General features: G+C 35.7%; 1 protein-coding gene and 1 non-coding gene across 2 annotated transcripts in view; one reads left to right on the forward strand and one right to left on the reverse strand.

The window, feature by feature from the left end:
• The window catches only part of RAD18 (RAD18 E3 ubiquitin protein ligase), an 82,363-nt gene that overhangs the window by 24,216 nt on the left and 42,897 nt on the right, over positions 1–15,250 (forward strand). The window contains exons 6-7 of the mRNA XM_023218566.2: positions 1,668–1,767; positions 5,522–5,706. Of these exons, the coding sequence (XP_023074334.1) occupies positions 1,668–1,767; positions 5,522–5,706 (285 nt within the window). The remainder of the gene's footprint in view (positions 1–1,667; positions 1,768–5,521; positions 5,707–15,250) is intronic.
• On the reverse strand, positions 9,957–10,093 carry LOC111546988. The gene has a single exon (XR_002732993.1). It is a non-coding gene; the product is annotated as a small nucleolar RNA SNORA43 (small nucleolar RNA).

Below are 15,250 nucleotides of genomic sequence, written 5' to 3' on the forward strand. Positions count from 1 at the left end.
AGGCTGACTGCTACAAAAAGGAAACAGTTTTAATTAGTTCAGGCTTTCAGTATGGCGTAGCTTTCTGTTTTCAGCTTTTAATCCTTTTCCCCCCATTCAACATATCAGTTGCCATTTAATCTTGAAGAGCTCTTTTTGTCTTATTTTACCACCACTTGAATGCCTCCTCACTGTTCTGCCTGCCATGTAAAGCCTTTGACAATTTGAGCCCTACCCTAGTCATCCCGCCTTATTGCTCACCTCTCCCTCTCAGAAGTTCTGCTCTAGCCAAGCTGATCTCCCCACTGTTCCTCCAGTACATTGAGGAATTGGCAAACTACAACTGGCAGAGCTAATCTGGCTTGCCACCTGTTTTTGTAAATAAAAGTTCATATACCCATTTGTTTGCATATGTCTGTGGCTGCTTTCATGCTACAGTGGCAGAGTTGCATGGTTGTGACAGAGGCCATATGATCCGTAAAGTCTAAATTCTACCTGGCTCTTCACTACCTGGCCCTTCACTAAGAATGTTTGCCAGCCCCTGTTCTATACCTTTCCAGACTATCCAGATCCTCACTATTCATTTGTTATGTTAGAAAACACTGTCTCACGTCACAGAAGTGCTATAGCACTTGTTTTCTGGAGTGTTTTGTGTCCCATTTGCTTAACTGTTTGATGAATATGTCAGCTTGTTTAACCTTTTGTTTCTGTGTCTTCTTTCCAGTGAAGTTTAGAGCACCTTTTAGGCAGAAACTCTTAGACATCTTTGGTATACCCATACCACACACAGTGCAGAGATGTGAGTGTTTACTAAACTTAGATTGAAATTAGTTTATTAGTACTTAACGTGTTTACATCTTTTAAAGATATATAAATTTCACTTATATTTTCTACTATGTCTATCCTTAGTCTTTTTACCAATTGACAGTTCTTATTGTAGTATTTTTTAGTTTGATGGTTAACTGTTTTTCCCCTAGCAGAGCCTTTTTTCCCAAATGAAATTTTATAATAAACCATAACATATTAAAATAGATAAAACAGATTGTTCTGTTTCACCTGACCTCCTTCTGCCTATTATCCATGGAGGTCTGTAGGCCCCGAATTACCCCCACAGATCCCTACAACTTTATGAAATAGTTTGAGAATGATTGTGTTCCTTAATTTTAACATTATGTGTAGAATTATAAATGAGAGCTAAATTAACAAATTTGTAACCATTGACAAAATTGAACAGTAGTTGGCCCAACTCAATAAATTATTAAACTACCTTTCCTTCACCCAGCCCCTGGGCCAGGTGTGTCTTAAGTTGTTACTATTGCTTCTATGCTAAACATGGATAGCTCCTAAGGCTTGGGAAAATTTAAGATTAGTTCTATAGTTTGGTCATACCTTGTTAGAAAAGATTTAACCGAAGCATATTCTAATAAACAAACTTTCAAGCTTATTTGCAGTCTCTTTCTCTGGGACCAGGACTTCAATTGTGTGACTTCCCACAATTTAGCCATTACCCAGTAACCAGTCTGTCCCACTCCTGTTGTCCCGACGGGCCATTCTTTTTCTTTCCTGATTTTCTAAGTGCATGTTAAGTTGGGATTCTTTTTTACTTTACTTGCTGAAAAGATGCCAGTTTACATACTTTTGCCCCTTCTACAATTAATAGTCTCTCTTTTTCTTTTTAAAAAATACAGTGGATTGTCCTGTTTGTGGGGTTAATATTCCAGAAAGTCATATTAATAAGCATTTAGACGGCTGTTTATCACGCGAAGAGAAGAAGGAAAGCCTCAGAAGGTGAGGACTTTGAGCAAAACCATTGAGCTACTTTAGCTGGGTGCCTCTTGTGCTTTATAAACTTGGGGGAAAAAATTACAGTATTCATTTTATCCTGGTAACCGTATTTCCTGCTCTTACTTGCTTTCTCCTTCACTCCTGTTGGCCACTTCTTCCAATCCCTCTCTGTTCTTTCTTCAACTCCCACTTTGCCAAATATGATTAGCTATGTTGAATATTTGAACTGCTACTAAATTTTGACTTAATAAGAAATTAATGACTTCAAATTCAATTCTTTTTAAACTTGTTTTTTACTCTTAGAATTTTAAAACTACCAAAAAGCCTCTTGGCCAAAGAAAGCAAGATTAGACTTTGAATATAGAATATAGAAAATCTTTCTCTGATCTTTAGGATGCTCAGAAGTTTTAAAATTTAAAATCGAATTTTTCAAAAAGTTTTGACTAGGAAATTATATAAATATATGTGATATAAAAAGGTACAAAAATGCATATATGAAATGTAATGTCATACCCCACCCCACACCCACACCATCCAGGTATTGTTACTAATAAATTGTCAGCTCGGTATTTGCATCTAAACAACTGTGCTATTCTACCTCCTTTGTACATGAAAATAACTGTAATTTCTTATACTAGTCCACTATTGTTAGACATATAAGTTGTTCAGGAATGAAATATTACTCAAATTGCAAGGCATTAAGGAATCAGTGGATCATAAACAGAAGACACAATTTAGATGAGTCTGGTGATGAAGGGAGAAAGATGAGATGGTAGTTTGGAGGAGTGAGTGGCATGAAGATCAAGGGATGTTATTTTTAAAAATAGGAGTTTAAGCCTTCAGTCTCTTTCCTTCCACTATTTCCAGGGAGAGAGCAGAGGATAAATGGAAGAAAGTGAGGAGCGCAGGAGCCCAGTAATGAGGTTATCCTTGACATGCAGAAAGGACCCTTCTGAAACAGGAGGCAAGGGGAAGATAATAGGTGATAATTCAGAGAGATTTGGAAAAGAAGAGGAGGGAAGCTGAAGAAATTAATGGTATCTGGGAAGTGGGGATGAAAGAATGATTTGCTTCTGTGTTCAGTCTGTTTTGAAGGACTTTGAAGAGTATTTTCCAAAAACCACGTTAATAAGATAGAACCATAGTATTATTTTTTGTGATTAAAGAAAATAAATCACTTAATTTTTATGAGTAAATTTGGAGTGAATGCAGATTTCGAGGATCAGATTCATACTGTTATAACTTACAAAAGCTAACGTATAAGACACAGTGTTGCTTGGCTAACACGGTGAAACCCCGTCTCTACTAAAAAATACAAAAAAACTAGCCCGGCGAGGTGGCGGGCGCCTGTAGTCCCAGCTACTCCGGAGGCTGCGGCAGGAGAATAGCGTGAACCCGGGAGGCGGAGCTTGCAGTGAGCTGAGATCCGGCCACTGCACTCCAGCCTGGGCGACAGAGCAAGACTCTGTCTCAAAAATAAATAAATAAATAAATAAATAAATAAATAAATAAATAAATAGTAGACATATTTGAGTCCAAACCTGGGGCAGTTTTGCATGCACAATACTCCCACCTAGTGGGTAAGTTTGTTGATGAGAATAAAATTTAGATTTTTAGGTTGCTTAGTTAGTGGCGATTTGGAGTAAATGAATAGTCCTAAGGATTATTTCCCATAAGCCACGAGAGTTTGATGACTTGCTTTTCTCTTTAGAAATGCATGAGTTGGGAATATAGAAGCTGAGTATATTCTTTTGGAAGAATAAGGAATCTGCACTGATTATCTTGCCTGGACTCCCCTTTTTCTAGATCCATCCATCAGTTCGAATACATTTCTGATACATCATTTTTGATGCTGTCAGTTCATTTAAAGACATACTCGTCCATGTGTAATTGAGTTCTAATAGTGTTTTAAATTCCTGCTTCAAAGAATGGTATAGTCCTGCCAGTGCTCTGTAGTGAACTTACAAGCACTACCTCCCGGATCCCCCTCTTAGTGTGTTAAAGGCTTTGAGAAGTCCTACATTAAGCGTAACTGTTAGGTTTTGTTTAATTCAGTAATTCCTAAATTTATTTGACTGCCAAGCCTTTCTGTCCTCATCATTTCCATCTTACAAAACTGGTGTTTGTGGAGATACTGAAGACAACACTGGGCCATGTCGTTCTTTAGTTGTATCCTGGCCCCAGAGTCGGGTCATAGAGAAGAGGCCCTGTGAGTTTTCCTATCTCCTCCACAATATTCTGACAGCCATCTGCTGAATGTGAGTGGCAGCCCTTAACTCTTCTATATAAAACCATGTCAGAACTGATTCGCAGATGCACCCTTCCTTTGCTGTCCTCAGATTCTGAGGCTCCTGAAGTGTGTTACTCAGTTCCACTAAATCATGGAAGAAAAATCAATGTCATTTTTGTGTTTGGGGAAACATTTATCGGGTTTCATGTTTTAAAATTCCTGATAGGAATTGATCTCTAGTGGTGCTTTTTATTGTAAATGCCAATGAACAGTACAGTTCCTCATTAGAATTTCACAGTCATAGTTTAATCATCTATCCTTGATAAAACAAATATTTTAGATACAGACTTAATGAATCATCTCTCCCTGTGTGCTTCTGTAAACACACAGTGATTCAGCTGTTGCTACCTACTGAGATTTCATTTTGCTGTAATTTTATCAGTCTTGTAGAGTCTGATGGACTGTCATTGGGAGAAGAACAATTTTCAGAAAAATATAATCTATCGAGAGTTTGCAGGTCTTTTCACATTTAATTAGTTATTTCTGGCTTTTAGACTTCATTAATACAGCATAAAAGACATAATTTATTTGGGGAATGGCCCTGTTGGTTAATAGAGAAATTTTTGATTGTTTTCAGTCTATACCTGACTGTAATATTTCTCTATTTGATTATCGGATTGTTTATATCAGATTTACTCTGGAGAACCTTGTTGAAAATAGAGATTTTAGATCTCCACTTCAGACTGAACCACAATTGGTGGATGGTGTGGAGAAGGGGATGGAGAATCCGCATTTTAAATAAACTCTTTAGGTGCTTCTTAGGTACACTAATGTTTGGGACAGCATTGTGTGAGCTAGTTATATGCTAATCCTTTGTAAAAACTTGTTTTTTGGATAAACCTATTATTTCAAGTTTCTGTTAATTTTCACCTGAATCTTTGCTATTCTTATTTTGAAATGATAGCAAGTGTAATGACCTCCTTGAGTACATTTTTGTTGAGCATCTAATTGCCATAAAGCTGAGCCAGGTAGAGAACCTGCTATAATCAGATGAAATGAATTAAAACTCACAAAGAAATTCCTGTTTATGGAATTGTCTCAAGTCATTGGTACTTTTAGGTAGCTTGAATTTTAGTCCACTAGAATTTCTAGCATGCTTTAAAGAGGTGGAAAATTGAGTAGGTCTGTGTAAGTGTGATTCTAAATGAAGTCCTCATAGCATATTCCACAAGCCTTACATATATGTCTTCTAAATGTGCCTCTTTAGGTCTGACGTCTTTTTGAGACCCAAGTCTCTCACTTCTGGTGCCATCTAGGCCCCTGTGTCTGAATGTCTCACCAGCACCTCAGATGCATCATGTCAGACACTCAGCTTTACCCGCCAACTTGATTTTTCTCTCCTTTTTAATCTAATGGTTCTACTATTTTTCCAGACACCCAGGTGTTGAATCAGAATGTGTTTGCCATTTTACATGAAAAGCATTTGATAATTCACAATAATCATCAGGGATCTTCCCCCCTTTTCAGTTCTGTTCACAAAAGGAAACCGCTGCCCAAAACTGTATATAATTTGCTCTCTGATCGTGATTTAAAGAAAAAGCTAAAAGAGCATGGATTATCTATTCAAGGAAATAAACAACAGCTCATTAAAAGGCACCAAGAATTTGTACACATGTACAATGCCCAATGCGATGCTTTGCATCCTAAATCAGGTAAAGTATTAAAACAGTGAGTTATGCTTACCTTGTGGATAAAGCAATTTTGTGTAGCTCAGAAATTATAGACCATAGAAAAATATTGTAAATAAATACTTTTTTGATAATAGATAAGACATGCAAATGTATTCCTTCAAAAGGTACCTAGAGTATACTATGATAAGCCAGCCTTCCTCTCAGCCTGCCTTCCAATCCCCAGATCCCTTCTCAGAGGCACCCCATTGCCAGTTTCTCATGTGCCTATCTAGGGAGAATGTGGTGGGGAACAGTGGATCTGGAGAGCCTGGGTTACAGTGCCCATTTTTCAGCTTTATGGCTTGGTGACCGTGGGCATGTTACTTGATATCTCTGTACCTCAGTTTTCTCATTATAAAATAAGGGTTATAATACTACCTACTTCATAATGTGGAGTGGAATGAATGATAAAAGGCATGAAAAGTGCCTAGCACAGTACCTTAGCAAGTAGTTTAGCTTTCAGTAAATGTTGCCATTATAATTATAGTACACAAACATATATCCTTTTCATTACCGTTTTTACAAAATGGTAGTATTCTGTGTAGTGCACTATTTAATGGTTGTTTCTTTTCATTAAACCACACACACATATTGGAGTTCTTTCTGTTAACATAGAGAATTGTCTAATTTTTAAAAACTTGGAGAATAACATGCAAACATTAAAACACACAAATTTTAAGTGTATTGTTTGGTGAATTATCACAAAGTAAATTTCATAAAGTGAAATGTCATTGTAGCCACTACTGAGATCACTACCAGCATCCGAAAAGCCCTGTCTGCCTCCTCCCATTCACTACTTCATTCTCACATTTGACCACTATCTTGACTTCTAACCCCGTATGTTCATTTTGCCTATGTTTGATCTTTAAATAAATGGGACAATAGCTTATGTATTCTTTTGTGCCTGCCCTCATTTGTGCAACATTATAAGATTAATTCATGTTTTTTTACATGGTCGTGATTTTTTTCATTTTTGTTGCTATCTGGTATTCCATTGTATAAACATATCATCTTATCCATTGAGTGTTTAATAAACATTTCACTTTTTTCCCACTTTTTCTTTATTAACAATAATGCTGCTATGAATAGTCTTTTATATATCTTTTGGTGCATATATGTGCATGTTGCTGTTGGATATATATATATACAGGAATGGAATTGGTGTTATATATTTGCAGATGTTCAGCTTTCATGGATACAGCCTCAAATTCAGTAGTCATGTACACTTTCATCAGGAAGGTATGAGGGTGTCAGATATTCTGCACCCTTTACAACATCACCGTTGTTAACTCTCCATTTTAGCCATTCTAGTGGGTCCATGGTAGTACCTTTTTATTTTAATTTGCATTTCCTTAATGACATAATGTTCAGCACATTTTTATATGCTTTTTGGCCATCTGGATGTCCTCTTTGGTGAAATACCTGTTTAAATCTATGTCTAATTCTTCTGTGCTGTGGGTCTATTTTTATTCTTATTTGTAGGAGTAGCTGAAATTTCCTGGATAAAAATCTTTTGCTGTATGTATATATATTTCTAATTTCACCTTTTCACTCTCTTAATGGCATCATTTGAAGAGTAGACGTTCTTAAAATAGTCCAATTCATTACATTTTTCCTTTGGATCAGTGCTTTGCCTTAGCCTACTTCAAGATCATGTGGATCTTCTCTTATTTTCTTTTAAAATTTTATTGTTCTTGCTCCTAAATTTTGATGTACAGTTTATCTGGAATTGATTTTAGCATGTGTTGTGAGGTAGAGGACAATATTGTCTTTTTTTTCCCCATATGAATAACCAATTGGTGCATCACCACTTATTGAAATGCCATCCCTTCTCCCACTGAATTGCCAGAAGTCTTGACTGAGAATCAGCTAATTGTACATGTGTAGGCCTGGACATTGTTTCATTCCATTGGGCTATTATTTACCCTTGTGCAGGATAAATAATGTGTGTCTTAAGTACTTTATAAGTAATTTATGATAGGTCTTGCTGTCTGGTAATATAGTTCTTCCATTTTCGTTTATTGAGGTTGCCTTGTTTTTTCTAGGCATTTTGTATTTCCATATAAGTTTTAAAATTGGGATTATATTGAATTTATAGATCAATTTTGGGATAGTTGATATCTGTACAGTATTTGAGTCTTCCAATTCATGAATATGGTTTATCCCTTTTTTCATCTTTGATTTTTATCAATGTTTTGCAGTTTTCAGTGTGAAGATCTCACACATCTTTTTAAAGAGTTATTCTTTGATATTTTTGATGCAGCTGTACATGATGTTTTGTTCTAAAAATGTCAGTTTTTATTAGTTGCTTGTATAGAAAAATACAACTGATTTTTGTATAGTTTCCTTATATTCAATGGCATGCCACTTTTTGTGTGTTCCCTTTTTATTGAGGTATAATTTACTTACAATATGATACATTCTTTAAAAGTGTATAGTTAGGTGAATTTTGACAAATGTATATGTCATTTAGCCATTGCTCTAATTGAAATGTAGAACATTTCCTTCATTAGTGAAAGTTTCAATGCCCCTTTGCTGTATATTCCGTCTCTTTTACTCTAAGACCTTAGGAAACACTGATCTCTTTTTTTGTCCCTGTAATTTTACCTTTTCTATACTGTCACATAAATAAAATTACACAAGTTGTATAGTATGTAGCCTTTTACATATGGCATCTGTTACTTAGTGTACTTTTGAGATTTTTCCATGTTGCTTTTACCAGTAGTGCATTTATTTTTTATTTTATTTATTTATTTATTTATTATTTATTTGAGACAGAGTCTCTGTGTCGGCCAGGCTGGAGTGCAATGGCATGATCTCAGCTCACTGTAACCTCAGCCTTCCAGGTTCAAGCGATTCTCCTGCCTCAGCCTCCTGAGTAGCTGGGACTACAGGCACCCACCACCATGCCCGGCTAATTTTTGTATTTTTATTAGAGACGGGGTTTCACCATGTTGGCCAAGCTAGTCTCAAACTCCTGACCTTGTGATCCACCCGCCTCTGCCTCCCAAAGTGCTGGGATTACAGGCATGAGCCACCGTGCCTGGCCAGTGCATTTATTTTTTATTGCCAAGCAGTGTTCTGCTTTATAGCCATGCCACAATTTGTATATCCCTTTGCTTATTAATGGACAACTGGACTGTGTCCAGTTTTTTTATTATCAGTAAAGCTGTTATGAACATGGGTTCACAGATCTTTATGTAACCATATGTTTTCATTTCTCTTGGGTGGAGTGGAATTGCTGGTCATACAGTAAATGTAACTATAAGAACCTGCCATACAGTTTTTCAAATGACTGAACCATTTTGCACTGTGAGAGTCCCACTTTTGCCACACCCTTGCTAACACTTAGTATTTTCATTCTTCTTAATTTTAGCCATTCTAACCGATGTGTAGTAGTGGTATCTCATGATGGTTTTAATTTGCATGTTCCTGTGACTAGTGATGTCCCCTGTGTTTTGATATTTTTATTTGTTATTTATATATTTTATTTGATAAAGGCTTGGTTGAAATATTCTGCCCCTTAACTCTTTTTATTGATTTGTAAGTTATTTATATATTCTGGATACTGAATTTGTTAAATATATGTGTTGTGAATATTTTATCTTAGTATGTGGCTTACCTTGTCATTTTCTTAATGATGTCTTTGAAGAGCAGAGAGTTTTAATTTTGATGAAATTTAATTTACTTTTTTTTATGATTTATGCTTCTTGTGTATAATTTCATGATTTTTTTATGTATACAGTTGCGTTGCATGTCAACAAAATATATGTTCATCCTAAGATCACAAAGATTTTCTCCTGTGTTATTTTCTAGGAGTTTTATAATTTTAGCTTTTATATTTAAATCTATGATCCATTTTCATTTAGTTTTTCTGTATGGTGGAAGGTAAATGTCAAGGTTTATTTAAAAAATATGTATATCTAGTTTTTCAGCACCGTTTGTTAAAAAGATTATCCTTTCCCCATTGAATTACTTTGCCACCATTGTCAAAAACCTATCAGCCGTGTATGTAGCATGTGAATCTATCTGGAATCTATTCTGTTCCACTGATCTATGTATCTGTCCTCTCACTCATGACATACCCTTGATTTCTGTAACTTTATAGTAAGTCTTAAAATTATCAGGTAGTATAAGTCCTTCAACTGTGTTCTCAAAATTGTTCTAGGTCCTTTGCAATTCCACATAAATGTTAGACTGAGTTTTGTTGTTGTTGTTGTTTTTCCCCTAAGAAACGTCAGGCTGTTACCCATTCTTGTTGTTCACTGTTTTCTGAACACTGAGTGTAGAAATAGCCACTTTCACTTTGCCCTGATGTTACAGGCATAGCAGAGCATCTGCATCTGTGCTGCTGGCAGGTCAGGACAGCATCTGCAGGGCAGTCAGTTTATTAGTGTGTACCTTTTGGGATTTTGAGCGAGATTACATAGATCAGCTTAGAATTGATACCTTGACAATGTTAAGACTTTTAATGCACAATCATGGTATTTTTTTTTATGAGCTATACTTCTTTTTTTTCTTTAGGCCTCCTTTAATTTCTCTCAATAGTGCTGTCTAGTTTTTTATGTACATGTGTTCCATGTATTTTGTTAAATGTATCCTTAAATATTTCATGTCTTTTGGTGCTATTGTGAGTGGTTTTAAAATTTTTATTTCTCATTGTTTATTACTATTTTAAAGAGTCATGTTGACATACTGATTTTTGTATATTTACTTGTATACTATTAACTAGTGAAACTCACATATTTCTAATTGCTTTTTTATAGATTTCATAGGATTTTTATATACACAATCAAGTTACATGCCAATAAAAACAGTTTTATTTATTTATTTTTTTCAATCAATATGCCTTTTATCTTTCTATCCTTGGTTAGTTGCATTGGTTAGAACCTCCAGTGCGATGTGAAATAAAAGTGGTGTGGGCAAACATCCTTTCCTTTCTCCAATCTTTTTTTTTTTTAATGAATTTTTAAAGAAAGGATCTCTAACTTTCATCTGAGTTTTCAAGGTTCTGTCTCCCCAGAAGGAAGAATGATTGCCTCCAAAAATCATTTGAGTGATAATATTATTGCATCAATATATGTTCTTTTAATTCTGGAATACCCCAATCTTATAGGTAAAACATTTAGTCTTTCACTATTAAGTGTGATAGGTTTTCATAGATGCCTTTTATGAGGTTGAGGACATTTCTTCCCTTCCTAGTTTATTGAGAATTATGAAGGTGTGTTGAATTGTCAATTTCTTATTCTGCATCTATTGAGATGATTTTATTTTTATTTATTCTGTGATATATTTATAACATTGAGTTTTAATGAGTTTATTGAAATATAATTAATATAATACTGAGATATAATTCATACCCACCTAAAGTATGTATACAGTTCAGTGGTTTTCAGTATATTCACAGAGTTGTACAACTATCATCACATTAAATTTTAGAACATTTGTTACCCTGAAAAGAGCCCAGTATCCATTAGCATCATTTTCTACCAACCCTTCCAGCCCTAGATAGCCACTAATTTACTTTCTGTCTCTATAGATTTGTCTGTTCTGGATATTCCATTTAAGTGGAATCATATAACATGTGGCCTTTTATAAACTAACTAATGTCACTTAGTGTAATGTTTTCAAGGTTTGTTTGTGGTCAGTACTCATTTATTTTTGTGCAGCGATCTGTAAATGTTATGTAAATTTGCTTGATAGTGTATTCAAGTCTTCAGCATCCTTGCTGATATTCTGTTTACTGATTCCATCAATTACTGACAAGCTTTTTGAAATATCCAACTATATTTACAGATTTTTCATTTTCCCTGTCAATATTTTCAGTTTTGTTATATTTTGAATCTCTTAGTATTATTTTGTATCTTCTTGATTAGTTAGCCTGTTTATTATTATGGCATATATGTCTTTGTCTCTGGTAATATTACTTGTCTCAAAAATTATCTGATATGAGTGTAGCAACTACTTTATTTCATTTTTCTTTAAATCTATTGTATCATTATATTTAAACTGTTTTATTATAAGCCATATATGGTTTGGATTTTCCTTTTTAATTTAATTTGACATGCTCTACCGTTACATTGTAGGGTTTAAACTATTTTAATTTCATTTATTCTATTTGGTTGGGTTTATATCTGCCATCTTGCTTGTTTGCTATTCTATCATTCTTTTGTTTTTTCTTCATTTCCTGCTTTCTTTTAGATTAACTGAGTATTTTTTAGTTTTTTATGTTATCTTCATTTTATGAGCTATACTTCTTTTTTTTGTGGGGGTGATTGTTCTAGTTTACTATATGCATTTTTAACTTATCTCAGTCTGCCTTCAGTTAATAGTATACTACTTCATGGGTAATAGAAGGACCTTATGACTTTCATTCTTTGTACTATTGTTGTCATAAATTTTTCTTCTACGTATTTTAAACACTCTATAATATCTTGTTACTATTTTTGCTTTAAACTAAATAAAAATGGAAAAGAAGATCTGTATTTACCTGCACATTTACCATTTTCAGCATTCTTTATTTCTTTGTGTAGATCTAGGTTTTCATCTGGTGTCATTTTCTTTTGCCTGAAAAACTTCTTTTTTTTCTTGATTTCCACAGTGTTTGGACATTTCCTGAAAAACTTTATTTGTTCATTCTTTTTCTTTTTTTCTTTTTTAAGACGGGGTCTTGCTCTGTCACCCTGGCTGGAGTACAGTGGCGCAATGATAGTTCACTGCAGCCTCGGACTCCAGGAATCCTCCTGTTTCAGCCTGCCAGGTAGCTAGGACTACAAGCGCATGCCACCATGCCCAGCTAATTTTTGTTTGTTTTGTAGAGACAGGGTCTCACTATGTTACCCAGGCTGATCTTGGACTCCTAGCCTCAAGAGATTCACCTGCTTTAGCCCCCGCAAAGTGCAGGGATTACAGGCATGAACCATCGTGCCTGGATTATTCAATATTTCTTGTAGTGCAGATGTGCTGTTGAGACAGATTCTCTCAGCTTCTGTTTGTCTGAAAAAGTCTTAATTTTGCATTCTTTTAAAAAACTTTCTATTTGGAAATTTATAGGGAAGTTGAAAGACTCATAATGAATGCATAGACTATACCATTTGTACAGATTCGCCTATTGTTAGCATTTGGCCTCATTTGCTTTATGAATTACTTTGTTCCTCTGTCTCGCTTTTTCTGTGAATGGGTAAATTACACACGTATTTTTTCTTTGTTTGAGAATAAGTTATATAGTGTTTACTCTTTATTCCTAAATATGTCCTTGTATTATTTCTTAAGAAAAAAAGATTCTCTTTTTTTGCCACTGTAGTTAGTACTTGTAGTAAACTTAACTTTGTTTTAATACTTTTATTCATCTGTTCAATTTTGTCAGTGGACCCCATAATAACCTTTGTAGATTTTTTTTTCCTGCAGTACATGATCCAGTTTTGGAGCACATATTGCATTTAGTGGTAATATCTTTTCAATCTCTTTCAACCTGGAATAATTCCTCAGCCTTTGTCCTTTATGACACTGGCCTTTTAAAAGAATACAGTCTTTGTTGTGTGTGTGTGTGTGTGTGTGTGTGTGTGTGTGTGTGTTTCAAGTAAAATGTTCTCATTCTGGCAGAAAATTCAGATTATGCATTCCTGGCCAGAATACTATATAAGTGATGTTTTGTCTTCAGAATATTACATCTAGAGCCATTTGACATCTGTGTACCCCTCATTTGTGATATCAGGCTTGATCACGTGGCCAGTTTCTCCCCCATTTATACTTTACATCTGCTCTCTTGCTACTAATAAGAAGTCTGCAGACACTTCAACGCTATGTAGCTATTCTATACCTTATTAAGATTTCACCCCTATATTTAGCATCCTTTGGTAATTTTTATCTAAACTAATCTTTTCTGTGATAGTTGCAAAATGATGATTTTTCAACTTTAGCATTCCTTTCACACTTGCTCATTGATTCTTGGCCTGATTCTGAAAACAAGAAGCCTTCCCTCTGCCTTATTGTTTTATTTGTCTCTTATGGATATGGATTCACAGATTTTTAACTCATTACTTCTCTTAATTAGTTTTGTGTTTGTATTTTTCCAGATTTGGCCAGCAGGAGCGTCTTCATTCTAATTCCTGTCCTCATGACATACCCCCGTTATTTTCATTACTATTTTCTTATTTCTAACATAACAACATATTGCAGGCTTTTCTTGCTCTTACATGTCCCAGCCCTGAAATCAGCCATTTCTCTGAGGAGCTCTGGTCCTTTCTATTGGTGAAACCAAGATATGGCTACCAGCTATGCTCATATATATACATATGCACACATGGATATATACATACACATGCATGTATGCATATGTATACATGTAAATCCATGTACACTTACATGTTTCAAGGCTCTCAGAAGTATTTCATACAGTAGCAGTTTTGTTTTGTCTCCAGAGCATTAACTGCCTGTTGGATCATTTTTATGATGGTAGGTTTAAAATTCTTGTCAGATAATTCCAGCAACTGGGTCGTCTCAGGTATTGGCATCCTGTCTGTTTTCATTCGAGTCGTGATTTTCCTGATTCTTAGTATGTCAAGTTTTTTTTCAATTGTATTCTGAGTATTTTTTGTATTCTAATGACATTCTAGGTTCTATTTAAAAATTCTAATTTAGCAGGAAGTCATCTTGTTTAAGTTTAGCATGCAGATCCTGGCCTACTTTTGTAGGCTGTGGTTCTAATGATGATTTAGTTCCCAGACCCCTTGAAATGTTATTTTGATCCACTTTATTTAATTGCTACCTAGAGACTGTTGTGAATACCTGGTACTCCACACTGTGGTTCAGTTTTCAAACCTTTTGGCATATTAATTGTAAACAATTTCACATGTTGGTCGGGGATGCTCTACACAGACTGAAGGAATTCTTTCTCCAGGTTCCTTCTCTTTGATATTCTCTCCTCAGTTATTAGTTGAGAGGGTGCAGTTGTCACCTACCATCATAGGATGGGGGGTAGAAGTCTGAGCTCCTCACTAGACTTCCACTGACACTGTTGCTATGGGAGCACATCCTGCACTAGGACCCCTTCCACCTCTGGTTGATGGGCAGAAGTCCACGCTTCCCACTTGCTCTCTGATAATACTGCAAAGGGCAGGGAGCATCAGCAGTCTTTTGCTTGGGTAGGTCAAGTATTATCAAGAAGGTTTCTGGGCACCCTCTTTTTCAGTCCTTTGCTTAGAAAGAGTAGATTTTTCGGCCGGGTGCGGTGGCTCAAGCCTGTAATCCCAGCACTTTGGGAGGCCGAGACGGGCGGATCACGAGGTCAGGACATCGAGACCATCCTGGCTAACACGGTGAAACCCCGTCTCTACTAAAAAATACAAAAATCTAGCCGGGCGAGGTGGCGGGCGCCTGTAGTCCCAGCTACTCGGGAGCCTGAGGCAGGAGAATGGCGTCAACCCGGGAGGCGGAGCTTGCAGTGAGCTGAGATCCGGCCACTGCACTCCAGCCTGGGGGACAGAGCGAGACTCCGTCTCAAAAAAAAAAAAAAAAAAAAAAAAAA

Source organism: Piliocolobus tephrosceles, chromosome 2, assembly GCF_002776525.5.
Source record: "Piliocolobus tephrosceles isolate RC106 chromosome 2, ASM277652v3, whole genome shotgun sequence".
Classification (NCBI taxonomy): domain Eukaryota; kingdom Metazoa; phylum Chordata; class Mammalia; order Primates; family Cercopithecidae; genus Piliocolobus; species Piliocolobus tephrosceles.